Source organism: Pristiophorus japonicus, chromosome 12 (genome assembly GCF_044704955.1).
Source record: "Pristiophorus japonicus isolate sPriJap1 chromosome 12, sPriJap1.hap1, whole genome shotgun sequence".
Lineage (NCBI taxonomy): Eukaryota > Metazoa > Chordata > Chondrichthyes > Pristiophoridae > Pristiophorus > Pristiophorus japonicus.
This window is the reverse complement of record NC_091988.1, coordinates 182,314,998-182,333,978: the sequence shown is the minus strand read 5'-3', so window position 1 is coordinate 182,333,978 and position 18,981 is coordinate 182,314,998. Positions and strand designations below refer to the sequence as shown.

Sequence of the window (18,981 nt, the reverse complement as noted above, 5' to 3'; positions counted from 1 at the left end):
AGTGCAGGGCCGGGAGCGCTGAGAGGCGCGCCTTGGGAGGGGGGAAAAAATTCCAAAAACATTAACCGTCTAATCGCTGCAATAAATACATACATAAATAAATAAATAAATAATAAAAAAATAACTTTAACTTACCTTTTTTGCAGGTTTTCAAACTTACCGCTGCTGGCAGCACTGCACCGACAGGTTTTACCTGTCACTGTTCTGGCGGTGTATGGGTCGGGAAGGGCCGAAACTCGGATGGTAATGCAATCCGTGTCGTTACATGTCCCGCACAGCTCTCCCTGGTGGAACTTCCCATCGCCGCCGCAAACAGCTAACCGAGGATCCCACCCAGGCTTTGTAACCGGGTTTTCGCCGCAGAGGGTCAAATCGTGGCGAAAACTCGGTCGTAAACCCCTCGAAAATCCAAATCTTTAAGGGATGAGCAAAATGAAATGTGTAACAGTAATAGACACTGGTAAAAAGGCAGCAGTTCTAGTGCTATGTGCACCCAGACAGGAAGGAAGCACCTCAGACTATGTAAGCCCATGAACCAGGATGTGCATGTTAAGCCATTCGAAAGTCACCCCCTACACAATAACTTACCTCAAAGATTAGTTAACTTGCCCACGGCCACAAAGGGCATCACAGAAATATTAATATCTAACAAAATACTAGTTATGGAAAGTGGAGTATAAAAAGAACAGAAAAGACAACACGCCCCCAAATTCATGCAGTTTATCAAATGTCGTCACATTTCCCCTTCTGCGGCTACCCAACATCTTTAGCACAGGAAATATAATAGTACAGAAATCAGTGTTTAAGAGGTTGTAATGTCAGATATTTTTTGCAGACAAGTACAGCAACAGGTATGCAGAAGCTACATACATCCAGTAGAATCTAAACAAAATATTAAGAGCCAGCATCTTAAATTGTTTTGTTAGCTGCACAAATCCAAATTTACTGAAAAATATCCTGTACCGCACTTTTACCCTGCAAAATATCTGGCAGAAATTACCTGTATCCCTATAGAAGAAAGCTTTCTCTTTGGGGGAGATTCCACCTTTGGCTCCTCCGTAACGAGTGGTCCCTTCTCAGGTGTCACTGTAGCATTTCGGTGTTGGTGTTGGTTGTCTAACTGTTCACGAACTGGAGCACTGACGCTTCCCGTTTTCGTAGTGTTCAGAGCTCTTGCACTATCCAAGCTGTCCGAAGAATTACTGAGACCAGACTGACTGTTTAGATCACTCTTGTGGTCCTGATTGTCGAGGTATGTGTCTTGTGCCGACTCTGTGCTGCTCTGGACTGTAACTGAAATAAATGGTTTAGATGTGGTTCGCGGTGGAACTGGTGGAGGAGTCTTCTTATAAGTGGTTATACACGATGACACTGGAGGGTGAAAAAGAGGGAAAAACAAAGAAAATTTAAAATAAAATTTTATAATCGAAGCGTACCACTACAAAAGTCATTTTTCCTTCTGGAGAATTCCATGTTCGCTGATTCATTTCTAAATTTTGATGTGTTGGCATATTTTAAATTACATTAGAACAATGTGCACAGAATTGGAAGTAACCTTGTGACATGGGTTGGTAATTATTTGGGAGGTCAAAAACAGAAAGAAAACATTCTTTGATTGGCGGGATGTGACAAGTGGTGTTCCCTAGCGATATATCCTGGAGACTCAGCTTTTCATCATGTATATGGACTTGGATGAGAGTTGTATATCCAAGTTTGCAGATGACACCAAGTTCGGAGGCACGCTAAGTTGTGTAGATGGGAGCAGGAAGTTAGAAAGCGACAGACAAATTAAGAGTTGGCAAAAGACTGGAAGGTGGAGTTCAATATGGGCAAGAGCAGGTGGTCACCCACTTTGGAGACAAATATTTTCTTAATGGGAAGAAACTAAAAGCTGTGGAGGAGCAAAGGGATTTGGGCATCCATGTGCACAAATCACCAATAGCTAGTGTGCAGGTACAAACATAATCCAAAAGGCTAATGCAGTTTGGGCTTTGTCTCAAGAGGATGGAATTCAAAAGTGAGAAAGTGCTGCTTCAGTTGTGTAGAGATTTGGTCAGGCACCATCTGGAGTACTGTGTTTAGTTTTAGGCACCAAACCTCAGGAAACATGTATTGGCCTTGGAGGGGTACGATGCAGATTCAGAATAAAACCAGGGCTAAAGGGCTTAAATTCTAAGGACAGGTTGCATAAACTTGGCTTCTATTCCCTTAAGTTTAGAAGGCTGAAGGTGATCTAATTGAGGTATTTAAAATAATAAAGGGTTTTGATAGGATAGATACAGAGAAACTATTTTCGCTGGTGGGGAATCCAGAACAAGGGTGAATAATATTAAAATTAGAGCTTGGCCATTTAGGAGTAAAATTAGGGAGCACTTTTTCCACACAAAGTGTAGTGGAAATCTGGAATTCTCTCCAATAGGCTGTGGATGCTGGGTCAATTTAAATTTTAAAGACTGAAATCACTAGGTTTTTGTTAGGCATATGGAGAAAATGTGGATAAATGGAGTTGAGGTTTAGATCAGCCATGATCCAATTGAATGGCAGAACAGGCTCAAGGGACTAAATGGCCTCCTCCTGTTCCTACAATTCCAAAGCTAAAACTTGGTTCTCCAGAATAAATGAAATTGTTGTGGATTCAAAATAATCTTGACTATCAGCCTTCAAGTACAGTAAAACCCGTGGACAAAGTATTAACCACCTCAACATGATGTGTGTGAGTTATATAAGTGAGCATGAATGAAACTTCCAATAGAAATCACTTCATCTGCTTGGCAGTTGTTATACTTAAGACAGGTTTTATCATACTGGTTTCATTTTATTTAAAAAATGCATTTACCGTATTAACTCACATACAAGCCAGTATCAATATTAGGCATGTGACCTTGATGCAAATTCATAAATACTATCTGCAGCCCTCAGGGTGAAGGAGTGCTTAATTTTAGAATGCTCTCTTTATATTCTAGATGTAAATCAACACGGTATGTGCAGGATGGGAAAATAATCCTGTTGAAAGTGTCAGGTGAGATATCTCACGTACTGTAAACCAAGGAGCTAAACCAGTTATTGTATAGCTGCAAATCACCACAAAGACATCAATTAAATTTATTTAATCACCAACAGAAACTGGTCACTGAAATAAGGTCACCACCAAATTTAAGGCATATTACAGTTATGGGAGTGGTCCAAGTGGATCAGTGCAAGATCTTTGTTTTGCTTTACATATGGCTGATTAGGCCGAACAGAAAAGTAACAGTATAATTAATAGTGGAACTGCTCTATAATCATTATCCAAGGGATTGGCTGAACAATTAATAAGCGACCGCTTCATCAAAGATCTTAGCCAACAGAAAATAAGTGCATATGGTGCATTTACATGTATGTCCACAAATATAATGTGCAATGCTGTAAATCGAAGTAGTTTTTTGAAGTGCTCTATTCAAACACTTTCATGGAACGAAGGACCAAGTGCCAGTTCCAGTGTAGTTTTTAAATCTACATGAACAGCAAGAGCACCTGGTGTCATTTCCTGGGATACGTAGCAAGATACTGCCATGCTTCCTCATTGCACAGCTTGGGTGCAAGCTTTTTGCAACTCCTCCACGTCAGTCACTCTCCCCAGAAAGCCAAGAGTTTACCCAGAGAATTATGGTCATGGAATCAGCTGCCTTCTTTCTGGGTCACTGTAGAAGCTGCTTCCACAACAGCTGAAGGCCCGGGGACAGCACGGCCTGACAAAATCAACTGAACTGAATCCACCCAAAACTACTCAACCTCACTCAGCTGCTCTGGGCAACCACCCATCATCAAACAGGTGAATAAAAAGATTAAAGCAAGATATGTTGGGATTTCAGAGTGAAATGAACACTCTGGAGTCCTGTCCATTCTATTGATCGATAAATGACAATAGGGTAGATATAGAGAAACTATTTCTTCTGGTGGAGAAATCCAGAATAAGGGTATAATTGTAAAATTAAAGCCAGGCCATTCAGTAGTGAAATCAGGAAGCACTTTTGTTACACAATGGGTAGTTGAAATCTGACATTCTCTCCCACCAAAAAACTGCAGCTGCTGTGTTAATTGAAATTTTCAAGACAGAGATGGACAGATTTTTTATTAGGTATGGTGATCAAGGAATTGAGATCATTGCCGGGGCAGGGCTGGGGAGAATAGGAGTTGAGATACAGAGCAGCCATGATCTAATTGAATGACGGAATAGACGCTTGGGGAGGCCTGCTGCTGTTCTTAATTCAGTGGCCATAATCCAGAATGGCCTAAGTAGTAATGCTCAATGCAAAGGTGACTGCGGTATGGAGGCTAACTCCCACTTAATTGTATTAACTGCTGGCCAGGACAACAATAAGCAGCCACTACATACAGTTAAGTGTAAGTACACATTTAACTGCACTGTTAAGTATTTACACATTCACATATCAACAATTCTTGAACCATCTGCACTTTATTCTGTATCAGCAAGTTTGTCATCTTCAAGCAAGAACTTCTCTGGGCTTAAATTGGATGGTGACAAGAAGGGCAACAGTGATTTCATTTTGAATTTCTGACCGACAGTACAACCAGAAACACTGAGAACAGCATCAGTTTGAAAATGAAATACATGCTGAACAAACATTTGTTTTCCAAAAAAAACACAAAGCAAGCTATTGGAATAAGATATTAAATGATAAAAGTAAAAATGCAACTCAACCATAAAATTCAGTTAATATAAAATTAAAAACCAACACATGATGTTGTACAGTGCATGTGCAACACTGAATTGCATTTTACTAAACACATACCAATGATCCCAATGTGAAAACCAGCAGTTTTAGAAAACATTTAGCAGATCTTCAGTATGCCGGTTATTGCGGATACAGGAAGTACACATACTTGGATGTCCTTGACTGCCATTGAAACACTTACTAAAACTGGAGTCAACTTACACACATGTATAATGTTATGATACGTACATTTCATAAACAAACTTGCAGTAAACTAGTGTACTTGCACACAGATGCAATAGACAGACTACAGTTTTAACATTTTCCCCAGCCAGACACTCCAGAAAAATCTTTTCTCCCAATGGAAATGCCACCTTTTCAGACACTGGGTGGGAAACATTAAAATGATGATCTTTATATTTCTGCTTGAACAGCACTTAAACTGTGCTCAGTTCCCAGAGCACTTATTCAGTTTACCACACAGTACATTGAAAATAGTGCCAGATAGACAACTCTATATACTAAACTGTGTCCAAAAATACACCAAATGCAATACTATCAAATCAGTTAGGATCGACTCACTGCAGAACAGTTTGCTCGTTACTGAAGCTGTAATTAATTCAATTGTACCAATTTTCTCCAGGCAAAAAGCAGAACTATTTCCTTAACATCACATCATTAGCAGCGCAACGCACAGTACAGGTTGCATGCACAAGCACAGCGTAGCCTAGAAAATAATATTTGCATTATGCGCCTGTATCATGATGCAAATGCACATTTCCAAGTGACATCCTGGGTCAATTGGACAGGTATTCCAGTGTTGCAGTGAAACAACATCGACACTGCCAGCATTCTGGTTGCATATTAAGTGCTACACCACAGCTGTGTTGGTACAGCCATTTCACACTGGAAACATTTTGGCACGGTTTGCACTGGAATAAAGCCTCCAGTGTAAACAGGGCATCAGTGAACAAAATACAAGATCAGCAAGGACAGAGAATGAAATAAAGACGACAGACAGCATAAATTGGAAGAAATCAAAGAGACAGTTAAGTAAGATGGACAAGGGAACTTGAGTTTTTTGTTCAAAAAGCAACATAATCTTCACGTTCAAAAGCCTAATTATCAGACGATGCACCTGCTGCATTCCTGCAGCCAAGAATAAGTTGGTTCTGAAGTTCCCGTACGTATTACACCGTACATCACAAACACAGTATATCTTACCAGGAGACTCAGAATAGTTCCTCTTCAGCACAAAGTTTGTGGTCGGGTTTTTATCTGTGTATAAAACGAAAATTTTTTAGGCAGCTATTTCCAGGGATGGGAATAATTTGGAAACGCATACCAGTATCCCATGGCCTGGTACGAGAAATCGTCACTGGATCAAGTTCTCTACAGCTACTTATGGAGTCAGCTTCACAGGCAGATGGATATCCCTTCACATCGGTCTCGATCGCAGCACACTCTTTGTGGCATTACAGATTCCAAACACAAAGTCTGGGCTTATTACAGTAAAGAGGGATAAACAAATCTATCCTCATCTAACTTAGATAAGGTCACATTTCAATTCAAAAGAAGCATACGTTTACATGTGGAAGTGGACCTTTGCATTGGGCATGAGAAGCAGTAGCTGGAGTCAGCTCCAATCCCAACAATCCTCAACGTTTCTCAGTCTTCCTTCATATCAAATCTTCAGGCTTTTAAAACCCACATTTATCATAATTACAAACTCCTGATTTACCTGGTCTTGGCTTATTCTTTTCAACTTCTGTAGTAGTCTGCACATCTGTCCTTCCTGTTTATCGTTGGAAAAAAAGTCCCCCAAAAAAACAGAATACCAATGACCAAAAAGCACTTGGATTAACACTTAAAAAAAATAAAGACCTAAACAATGTGACCAATGATTTAGCAAGTTGATCTAGTTATTGAGCCAGTGATGAGGAAGGTTCCAGGTTCAATCTCCAGTTTATACTCCATCAGCTGATCACAGCTGGGGTATCACAGGGATGGTACAATTAGGCTCAGCACGCTAGGCCAAGGAGGGAAAAATCAGTTATTGTTTCTTCTCCTGATGGCTATCCAGCAACTCCTGCTGGAAGGGCATGGGCGCAGATGTCAAGTGAGGTCAGGAACAGGCTCAGCTGTGCTTCCCACAAGCCCCCCCACCCACAACAAAGTGCCAAAATCCACCAACAAGGCTCACATTCGAATTATAGTGACTTTGTTGAGGTTCTGAACAGCATCAAGCTCTCTCAATCATATGCCAGCAAGGAGTCAACCACTTGCAGCTGAGGAGATTTAGGGAGAAACCAGGCAAAAATAAAGAAATCCAAGCAGATCAGCCCTCACTTTGAATTTTAAAGTGAACGTTAAAATTGGATTCAGCTTACAAATTGACCCTTGACATTATTACAGATAAGTTTTTTTTAAAAAGTACATTCCAAGATTATGGCACATAATGGTCCGGATTTTACAGCAGAAATAACGGTGAAGTTATCAGTGCTCTCTGGTATTGAGTAACTCGGACAGCAACTTCTGGTGTCCGTACATGTAGTTAAACGGGGAAATCATGAATTTGCTGTCTTGAGTTTCCCTGCTTCTCCAGAAGCTTCACTAACAATATCTCACCGAGAGGCTCTGCATGGAAGGGCGTGAATTAGTGGTATTTACCCACTAAACACGCCAGAAAGGGTTAGGGCTTGCCCATTCAAGGGTAAGTGAATTTTTAATGCTACGATAGGCAATATTCCCTCTTTTTTTGGGTGCACAGCTCCTTCAAACTTCCGCACATGCTTCAACAGTTTTTCCACTGAGTAACTGGCAAATGGCCTATGTGAAAGCGTCAGACAGCTGTGCGGCTCGAACATTGGTGATAAGTCCTAATTACTGCCAAACCACCTCTCTGGCACTGAACATTTACTTTTAAAAGTGTGGAGTCTCATTCCTTCAGATTTTAATTGTTGGAGATGTAAAAATATTTTACATTTCTTTAAAAAAATGTTTTGTCTCCTTTATCTCTTTCTTAATTCCATCTTTCTTTCCATCTCTTTATTTAGCTTTCCGTACATGATTTGGTATAGAAACACAGAAAATAGGTGCAGGAGTAGGCCATTCGGCCCTTTGAGCCTGCACCACCATTCAATAAGATCATGGCTGATCATTCTCAGTATCCCTTTCCTGCTTTCTCTCCATACCCTTTGATCCCTTCAGCTGTAAGGGCCATATCTAACTCCCTCTTAAATATATCCAATGAACTGGCATCAACAACTCTCTGCGGTAGGGAATTCCACAGGTTAACAACTCTGAGTGAAGAAGTTTCTCCTCATCTCAGTCCTAACTGGCTTACCCCTTATCCTTAGACCATGACCCCTGGTTCTGGACTTCCCCAACATCGGGAACATTCTTCCCGCATCTAACCTGTCCAGTCCCATCAGAATTTTATATGTTTCTATGAGATCCCCTCTCATCCTTCTAAATTCCAGTGAATACAGGCCCAGCCGATCCAATCTCTCCTCATATGTCAGTCCTGCCATCCCGGGAATCAGTCTGGTGAACCTTCGCTGCACTCCCTCAATAGCAAGAACGTCCTTCCTCAGATTAGGAGACCAAAACTGAACACAATATTCCAGGTGAGGCTTCACCAAGGCCCTGTACAATTGCAGTAAGATCTCCCGACTCCGATACTCAAATCCTCTCGCTATGAAGGCCAACATGCCATTTGCCTTCTTCACCGCCTGTTGTACCTGCATGGCAACTTTCAATGACTGATGTACCATGACACCCAGGTCTCGTTGCACCTCCCCTTTTCCGAATCTGCCGCCATTCAGATAATATTCTGCCTTCGTGTTTTTGCCACCAAAGTGGATAACCTCACATTTATCCACATTATATTGCATCTGCCATGCATTTGCCCACTCACCTAATCTGTCCAAGTCACCCTGCAGCCTCTTCGCATCCTCCTCACAGCTCACACCGCCACCTAGCTTAGTGTCATTTGCAAATTTGGAGATATTACACTTAAATATTCTAACTTACATGGACTTAAATATTCTAACTTACAATTCCTGGTTCAGACTTTGCGCACCTCATTAGAATTCTTCAATCTGATTGGTTAAGGAGACACATCATTGCTTGCACTGTTCAGAGTTCCCTGTAGAGGGCGCTGTGGTGTTCTGACTATCTAATAACCATAAGTAGCAGTGCAAACGCCCACAGAAAGTCTGTGGGAAAGTGCAAGTGTAATGAACAGTGAGTGTGTTCATTCGTCACTGACCGTAAAATTCGGGCCATTATTGAGACTGTTGAGTGGTCCTCTATGCCGACCCTCAATCCAAACAAAACTGGATTCTTCATAATCTATAAGGCATTTAAACCGTTTAAAATGCATTTCAAAATGAGGTTTCCAAAAATATCAGGTTGCAATTACCATTAACTTTTCAGTTTGGGGGTAAATACTAACTATGATTAGGTAGGTTACAATGTCTGCAGTCTACATTTGTAACAGATTCATGATCATTTTCAATTATTTATAGCAGGAAGAAGAACTTGCATTATACAACGCCTTGTACAGCCTCAGGACTTCCCAAACATTTTGCAGCCAATGAAGTATTGTTGAAATGTAATCACTGTCGTAATGGAGGAAACACGGTAGCCAGGACAGCAAAGTTCCACAAACAGCAATAAAATAATGAAATAAAAGACCAAATTTGGGCCAGGATACTGGGAGAACTACCCTTCGATAGTACTGTGGAATCCATTACATCAACCCGAGAGGGGAGACGGTGCCTCGGTTTAACATCTCATCCGAAAGATGGCACCTCTGACAGTGCAATAGTCACTTAGTGAAGTGCCGGTTTGGATTATGGACTTAAATCCGAGTGTGGGGCTTAAACCCAAGACACTCTGACAGAGGAGGGAGTGCTACCACTGAGCCAAGGCTGATGCCTGATTATATCTCATCACCGTTTCCAGTACCAAAATTGAAGGTGTGTCACAAGCTTATTACCCTGCAGAGATTTTATATACAAAGCTACTGCTAGGGCCTCCACCCAAATTTTTGAAACAATGTGGTTTAGTAGTAAATGAAAAACAACTTCCACATCAAACACATTTGGAATAAGATATAAAAGCTAAGTACAACCTTTTTTTTTTAAAACAAGACTTCAACAGTTCTGAAGTTATCTCACAATCATTCTTCTAAGTTACTGCACTCAGTTTTTTGATCAATTTTAAAATGGATAAATATACAAAAATATTTCTGCAGGTTCCTTATTTCTGCATAAGCTGCCACATCAGAAACCGTTTTTGGTCTGGAAACCAGAATTGTGACACAGATCAGGGACACAGATTTTATGCATGGAGGGATACCTGCCATATCTACCTAAATCTCGCATTTCCGGATAGTCATACACCAGTGAGCAGGTGATGTATCATTTTATTTTAAAAAGGGAACACTCAAAATCATCATCATCATCATAGGCAGTCCCTCGGGATTGAGGAAGACTTGCTTCCACTCCTGAAGTGAGTTCTTTGGTGGCTGCAGTCCAATACGAGAGCCACAGACTCTGTCACAGGTGGGACAGATATTCGTTGAGGGAAGAGGTGGGTGGGACTGGTTTTCCGCACGCTCTTTCCGCTGCCTGCGCTTGATTTCTGAATGTTCTCGGCATTGAGACTCGACATGCTCAGTGCCCTCTCGGATGCACTTCTTCCACTTAGGGAGGTCTTGGGCCAGGGACTCCCAGGTGTCAAGTGGGGATGTCGCACTTTATCAGGGAGGCTTTGAGGGTGTCCTTGTAGCGTTTCTGCTGGCATGCAAACTATGTGGCTTATGTGCAGTATAAGCCACTTAGGAACTCCTTTTTATACACCTACAGAACTGACAGCACAATTGCTTAGAACATTCTTATATATATATAAATTTTAGGTGCAATGCTCCATTTAAGTTGGTTCCCCATTGGCTAGTAAGGTAAAATGCTGGCTATGGGTGGGTCGAGAAATGAAGCAAGTTGGTGCCTGTGGTGGACACCCCCCATTTAAACGCCATGCTCGTGAGGTGGTCTGCAACCATGCAGTTGATTTCCTGTGTTCTTCTACTAGACTCATAGGCCGCTGCAACCTGCTTCAGTCTGCCAGTTTTGTATGCTTCTATTTCTACCTGCCCATATCCTTCAGCTATTCACACATTCTGTGCCTTGTATACTTCCATTATTTCTTCCATTATGAGTCCTATTGTGTCACTTCTGCCATTTAGCCATCTCCTAATTTCCACTTAAACACTTAAGTCTATCATTTTCTTTTCTCTTGCGCATGCTCCCTCCTTGACTTAATTCTGCTCCTTTTTAAATACTTAAAGCAAAATACTGCAGATACCAGAAATCAGAAATATCAAAGCATTAGAAACACTCAACTGGTCAGAAAGAATCCCTGGAATGGCAACCCAGCAACTGTCATTTCCCTCAGGCACCAACATTCTTAAGCGTTAAACTCTAATGGTGAGTGTTGCAGGCTGTTTGACTGTGGAAGGTATTGTATCTTTTCCTCCCTTGTTGTCCATACTTTAGAACATTTGTTTTTGCAGTGATTGGGATCGTATAAACCATCCATCTATTGGGCCCAAGTTTCCACATGATTTGCGCCTGATTTTTAGGAGCAACTGGTGGAGAACGGACTATCTTAGAATTCGCAATTCTCCACATTTTGTTTCTGCAGTTCTAGTCAGGTAGAAAAGTTCTACTTTGGAACAGAATTTTTTCTTCAAAAGGGGGCGTGTCCGGCCACTGACGCCTGATTTGAAAGTTTCCACAGTGAAAATGTACTCCAAGCTAAAGTAGAATGGAGCAAGAGAAGATTTTTGTAGAACTGAAAAAACCTGTTCTACACATTAAAAAATTAGGCGCGGATTACAAATCAGGCGTCCAGAACGAGGTGGGGGGGGAGGGGGGAGGGAACTCATTAAATAAATCCTTATTTATACTTCTACAAATATTATACAAATAAATCCAACCTGAATAAACATTTATAAGCAAAGAAAAGATTAAATAAGCCATCTTCCTACCTGTGTGAAAGAGCTTCAGCCAGGGAGAATTCTGCAGCAAGCCTCACAAAACGAGGGAACCGACCGAACGCGGGCGGGGGGAGGGAGAAGGGAGCCGACGAACGCGGGAGGGGGGGGGGAGGAGGAAAGGGAGCCGACCGAACGTGGGGGGGGGGGGGAGGGAGCCGACCGAACGCGGGTGGGGGGAGGGAGAAAGGGAGCCGAGGAACGCGGGAGGGGAGGGGAGAGAAAGGGAGCCGACCGAACGCCGGGGGGGGGGGGAGGAGAGAAAGCGAGCCGACCGAACGCGGGGGGGGGGGGGGGGGGGGGGGGGGGGGAGGAAAGAGAGCCGATCGGACGCGGGAGGGAGGGAGCCGACCGGACGCGGGCGTGAGGGAGGGAGGGAGCCGACCGGACGCGGGCGTGAGGGAGGGAGGGAGCCGACCGGACGCGGGCGTGAGGGAGGGAGGGAGCCGACCGGACGCGGGCGTGAGGGAGGGAGGGAGCCGACCGGACGCGGGCGTGAGGGAGGGAGGGAGCCGACCGGACGCGGGCGTGAGGGAGGGAGGGAGCCGACCGGACGCGGGCGTGAGGGAGGGAGGGAGCCGACCGGACGCGGGCGTGAGGGAGGGAGGGAGCCGACCGGACGCGGGCGTGAGGGAGGGAGGGAGCCGACCGGACGCGGGCGTGAGGGAGGGAGGGAGCCGACCGGACGCGGGCGTGAGGGAGGGAGGGAGCCGACCGGACGCGGGCGTGAGGGAGGGAGGGAGCCGACCGGACGCGGGCGTGAGGGAGGGAGGGAGCCGACCGGACGCGGGCGTGAGGGAGGGAGGGAGCCGACCGGACGCGGGCGTGAGGGAGGGAGGGAGCCGACCGGACGCGGGCGTGAGGGAGGGAGGGAGCCGACCGGACGCGGGCGTGAGGGAGGGAGGGAGCCGACCGGACGCGGGCGTGAGGGAGGGAGGGAGCCGACCGGACGCGGGCGTGAGGGAGGGAGGGAGCCGACCGGACGCGGGCGTGAGGGAGGGAGGGAGCCGACCGGACGCGGGCGTGAGGGAGGGAGGGAGCCGACCGGACGCGGGCGTGAGGGAGGGAGGGAGCCGACCGGACGCGGGCGTGAGGGAGGGAGGGAGCCGACCGGACGCGGGCGTGAGGGAGGGAGGGAGCCGACCGGACGCGGGCGTGAGGGAGGGAGGGAGCCGACCGGACGCGGGCGTGAGGGAGGGAGGGAGCCGACCGGACGCGGGCGTGAGGGAGGGAGGGAGCCGACCGGACGCGGGCGTGAGGGAGGGAGGGAGCCGACCGGACGCGGGCGTGAGGGAGGGAGGGAGCCGACCGGACCCGGGCGTGAGGGAGGGAGGGAGCCGACCGGACGCGGGCGTGAGGGAGGGAGGGAGCCGACCGGACGCGGGCGTGAGGGAGGGAGGGAGCCGACCGGACGCGGGCGTGAGGGAGGGAGGGAGCCGACCGGACGCGGGCGTGAGGGAGGGAGGGAGCCGACCGGACGCGGGCGTGAGGGAGGGAGGGAGCCGACCGGACGCGGGCGTGAGGGAGGGAGGGAGCCGACCGGACGCGGGCGTGAGGGAGGGAGGGAGCCGACCGGACGCGGGCGTGAGGGAGGGAGGGAGCCGACCGGACGCGGGCGTGAGGGAGGGAGGGAGCCGACCGGACGCGGGCGTGAGGGAGGGAGGGAGCCGACCGGACGCGGGCGGGAGGGAGGGAGGGAGGGAGACGCGGGCGGGAGCCGACCGGACGCGGGCGGGAGGGAGGGAGGGAGACGCGGGCGGGAGGGAGCCGACCGGACGCGGGCGGGAGGGAGGGAGGGAGCCGACCGGACGCGGGCGGGAGGGAGGGAGGGAGCCGACCGGACGCGGGCGGGAGGGAGCCGACCGGACGGGGGGGGGGGGGGGGGGGGTGGGGAGGGAGCCGACCGGACAGGGGGGGGGGGGAGGGGAGGGAGCCGACCGAACGCGGGCGGGGGGAGGGAGAAGGGAGCCACCGAACGCCGGGGGGGGGGGGGGGGGGGGAGAATGGGAGCCGACCGAACGCGGGGGGGGGGGGGGGGGGGGGGGGGGGGGGGAGGAAGAGGAGGGGGGGCGGGAGGGAGCCGACCGGACGCGGGCGGGAGGGAGCCGACCGGACGCGGGCGGGAGGGAGCCGACCGGACGCGGGCGGGCGGGAGGGAGCCGACCGGACGCGGGCGGGCGGGAGGGAGCCGACCGGACGCGGGCGGGCGGGAGGGAGCCGACCGGACGCGGGCGGGCGGGAGGGAGCCGACCGGACGCGGGCGGGCGGGAGGGAGCCGACCGGACGCGGGCGGGCGGGAGGGAGCCGACCGGACGCGGGCGGGAGGGAGCCGACCGGACGCGGGCGGGAGGGAGCCGACCGGACGCGGGCGGGAGGGAGCCGACCGGACGCGGGCGGGAGGGAGCCGACCGGACGCGGGCGGGAGGGAGCCGACCGGACGCGAGCCGACCGGACGCGGGCGGGAGGGAGCCGACCGGACGCGGGCGGGAGGGAGCCGACCGGACGCGGGCGGGAGGGAGCCGACCGGATGCGGGGGGGGGGGGTGGGGAGGAGCCAACCGAACGCTGGGGGGGGTAGGAGCCAACCGAACGCTGGGGGGGGGGGTAGGAGCCAACCGAACGCTGGGGGGGGGGGGGGGGGGGTAGGAGCCGACCGAACGCGGAGGGGGTGGGGGTGGGAGCCGACCGAACGCGGAGGGGGTGGGGGAGGGAGCCGACCGAACGCGGGTGGGGGGGGGGGAGGGGAGAAATGGAGCCGTTCCAGACGGCTGGCGGGAAAGAGAGAAGGCTGCAGGAAGCCTCAGAAATTGAGGAGCCATTTCCCGACAGCAAAAGGGGGAGGTCGTCGGGAAACGGCTGCCTCAACTTTGAGGCTTCCTGCACCCTTCTCACTGCTACAAGAAGCCTCTGTGCTGATGGCAATGTACTTTTATTTAAAAATGTTCAAAAACTAAACAGCCAGAAAGAACTACAAAAATGGCCGAGTGCCAATGTTTTTTTCACACTAAGCATGCGCGAACGCTCCAACGCGCACGTGCAGCGTTGCCGGCAGGAAAAAAAACTAATTTAAATAGTACCCGCCCCCTCCCACTTACAAAATCGGCACGAGTGTAGGCTCCGCGCCCCCTGGGCGCGCGCCAAGCAGACAAGGAGCTGCAAAACGCTCCAGAATCGCTCGTTTTTTTTCCGCGCCGTTTTAGGTGCGAAAAATGGGCGCCCAGCTCGGAGGGACACCCGTTTTTTATCATGTGGAAACTTGGGCCCAGTGCTGGTGCATGGTAACCAATAAAAATAAATGAAATTGTAGTCCTCAATGACGCTGCTAGAATTCCCTAGCGGGGGACAGTGACTTTTCTGCAACACATCCAAAAAAAGGACTTGCATTTATATAGCGCATTTCACGACCACTGGACGTCTCAAAGTACTTTACAGCCAATGAAGTACTTTTGGAGTGTAGTCACTATTGTAATGTGGGAAATGCAGCAGCCAATTTTGTGCACAAGCAAGCTCCCACAAACAGCAATGTGATAATGACCAGATCATCTGTTTTGTTATGTTGATTAAGGGATAAATATTGGCCAGAACACCGGGGATAACTCCTCTGCTCTTCTTCGAAATAGTGCCATGGGATCTTTTACGTCCACTTGAGGGCAGAAGGAGCCTCAGTTTAACATCTCATCTGAAAGACGGCACCTCCGACAGTGCAACACTCCCTCAGCACTGCACTGGAGTGTCAGCCTAGATTGGGACTTGAACCCACAACCTTCTGACTCAGATGCGAGTGTGCTATTCACTGTGCCACAGCTCAATGATAAGCCTCAATGTCTAATCAAATAGTGACCTGAAGTGACTGACGAGTACAATGTCAACAGAAAACAAATTGCATTCCATCTAGATAGTTGTATGTACAAGACATTATAAAGCAATGCAAATCAGAGGCATATAACCATGCAAGGACTCGTGATGCTCATGGATATTTCAATTTCGACCACTATTAAAAGCAGTACTTGACTAATGATGTTCTGAGCAAGCTTGGTGCCCTAACAAGAACAGTCAGTGAGCAACAACAATGGAATTTACACTCACCATGCGAGTCATACTGCCAGGAAGTGAGCTATTCAGCTCAAGTAAGGAGAGGCATGATACCACAATAATTCAGAACAGTCACAGGGTTTATGAGTCGAGCAGCAGAAACAAAAGGATTAAAGATTTATGCAGTCACAACAAGGTTATGATTCAGTTTTCAATTCCATAGAAAATAAGTGCAGGAGTAGGCCATTCAGCCCTTCGAGCCTGCACCGCCATTCAATGAGTTCATGGCTGAACATGCAACTTCAGTACCCCATTCCTGCTTTCTCGCCATACCCCTTGATCCCCCTAGTGGTAAGGACTACATCTAACTCCTTTTTAAATATATTTAGTGAATTGGCCTCAACAACTTTCTGTGGTAGAGAATTCCACAGGTTCACCACTCTCTGGGTGAAGAAGTTTCTCCTCATCTCGGTCCTAAATGGCTTACCCCTTATCCTTAGACTGTGACCCCTGGTTCTGGACTTCCCCAACATTGGGAACATTCTTCCTGCATCTAACCTGTCTAAACCCGTCAGAATTTTAAAAGTTTCTATGAGATCCCCTCTCATTCTTCTGAACTCCAGTGAATACAAGCCCAGTTGATCTAGTCTTTCTTGATATGTCAGTCCCGCCATCCTGGGAATCAGTCTGGTGAACCTTCGCTGTACTCCCTCAATAGCAAGAATGTCCTTCCTCAAGTTAGGAGACCAAAACTGTACACAATACTCCAGGTGTGGCCTCACCAAGGCCCTGTACAACTGTAATAACACCTCCCTGCCCCTGTACTCAAATCCCCTCGCTATGAAGGCCAACATGCCATTTGCTTTCTTAACCACCTGCTGTACCTGCATGCCAACCTTCAATGACTGATGTACCATGACACCCAGGTCTTGTTGCACCTCCCCTTTTCCTAATCTGTCACCATTCAGATAATAATCTGTCTCTGTTTTTACCACCAAAGTGGATAACCTCACATTTATCCACATTATACTTCATCTGCCATGCATTTGCCCACTCACCTAACCTATCCAAGTCACTCTGCAGCCTCATAGCATCCTCCTCGCAGCTCACACTGCCACCCAACTTAGTGTTATCCGCAAATTTGGAGATACTACATTTAATCCCCTCGTTTAAATCATTAATGTACATCATTAATTCCAGAGGGTTACAAACCTTAGTAGTAAGGCCCGAGCAGTTGTGAACCCCATCTGAACTCTAATACAATCCAGTTCTACAGGATGGAGACTATAGAGATAGGGAGGTACATGGCTATGAAGGAATTTAAACACAAGAATGAGAATTTTAAATTGGAGGCTTTGCGGGGTCAGAAGCCAAAGCAGATAAGCAAAGAGGAAGGTGAGCAGTGAGTGGGGCTCGGTGCAGGAAAAAGTACAGGTAGCAGAGTTTAGCATGAGCTGAAGGATGCGAGAATGGCCCAACTATTGAAATAGTTGCATACAAAAGTGACAAAAGCACAGATAAGATTATCAGCAGCAGATGGGTGGCCTTTGTAATGGATAGTATATGGGGTCAGAATCACAGCCCAGATGTGAATAGGACACCAAGGCTGCAAACAGTCTGGTTCAACATGGGACAGAGGCTAGGAAGGTGGAAAAGGTACCCATTTTGCAGTGGAAGCCAGAGGATGGTTTTGATCTTTCTATTGTTTAACTGGAGGACACTGTAGCTCATTCAAGACTTGATATCGGACAAGTAGTCTGATAGCAGAGAAGAGGTGGTGGAGACGTAGAGCTGGATGTTGTCCTTGTACAGTCTTCCAATGATGTCGCAACAGGCCAGCATTTAAATAAGGAAGAGTCCGCCAAGTATAGATCCTTGGGGGGTCCAGAGGTATTGGTGCAAAGACAGGAGAAGGAAAGTCATTGCTGCAGCTGCTCTGGCTACAATTGGATAGGCGAGAGTAGAACAAGGCAAGGGCTGCCCCAGAGCTGGACAACAGGAGAGTCACTGGAGAAGGATGGCATGGTTGACTGTGTCAAAGGCTGGAGAGAATGCGAGGAGGGAAAAACCAGTCACACAGGATAGCATGTGTGACTTTCATTACGGCAGGGTGAAACCCTGATTGGAGAGATTCAAACAGGTCATTGTGGGAAAGATGTGATAGCACGTTCAAGGGACCTTGGAGGGGGAACGGAGGTTTGAGATGGAGCAGTAGTTTGCAAGGATGGGAAGGTCGAGGCTGAGTTTTCTGAGGGGGAGGTGAAATGATGGCGGTTTTGAAAGGGAAAGGAACCGAGGAAGGGGAAACACTTACAATGTCAACTAGCATGGGGCCAGGAAGGAAAGTTGGGTGGTGAGCAGTTTAGTGGGAATAGGATCAAGGGTGCAGGAGGTGGTCTCATGGACAAGATGGTCTTGAAGGGAGCACAAGGGTAAAGAGAGAAAGTACAGATAGACAAAGGATGAGGTTTAAGGAGGAGGGAGCCCCTGGGAGATTCAGCTTGGTGGTCAAGGGGAAGAGTGGGCAGGAGGGAAACTAACACCAGCAGCTGAATGGAAGGTCTCACACTTAGTGACAAAGAAGTCAATGAACTTCTCATACTTATTGATGGAAGTGACTGTGCAGTGAGCAGGGGAGGGGGATTCGAGGGATAGTCGATAGTGAAGAAACAAAGTCAGGGGTTAACTTTACTTTCCAGGATGATCCTGGAGTTGTGGACAGTTTTGGAAGAGGAGAGCAAGGCCTGATAATATTTGTTATATTGCAAGCAGATCTGGAGATGGAGACTTTGGATGCACTTTGGACTGCAGGAAGTGAAAATGAAGGATATGCAAGGACGACGTACTCTCACCATTCGGCTGAATAGGTGCAGCCGCAACACAAGAAGCTCAACATCTATCAGGAAAGACCCATTTACTTAAACAGCACCCCGGCTACTGGACTCAATATACACTCCCGCCACTATTGGCATAATGTGGCGACTGTATGCATTATCTACAGTTTATTTCAACAGCACTCCCAAGACACGATCTATACCACTATGATGGACAAGAGCACCAAGATCTTGGGAACACTATCATCTCCAAGTTCCTCTTCAAGCCATCACCAGCCTGACTTAGATGTATAGTCACCGTTCATTCACTGTCGCTGGGTCAATATCCTGGAATTCCC

General features: G+C 47.9%; 1 protein-coding gene across 3 annotated transcripts in view; it reads right to left on the bottom strand.

Moving 5' to 3' along the window:
* Positions 1 to 18,981, bottom strand: part of LOC139277581 (disks large-associated protein 4-like) — a 487,044-nt gene that overhangs the window by 21,248 nt on the left and 446,815 nt on the right. For 2 of the 3 annotated variants that reach the window (XM_070896249.1, XM_070896250.1), the window contains exon 9: positions 1,001 to 1,371. In XM_070896249.1, coding sequence (XP_070752350.1) covers positions 1,001 to 1,371 — 371 coding nt within the window. Of the gene's footprint in view, positions 1 to 1,000; positions 1,372 to 5,939; positions 5,994 to 18,981 lie in introns of all 3 variants that reach the window. The other variant, XM_070896251.1, reaches the window with a different exon arrangement.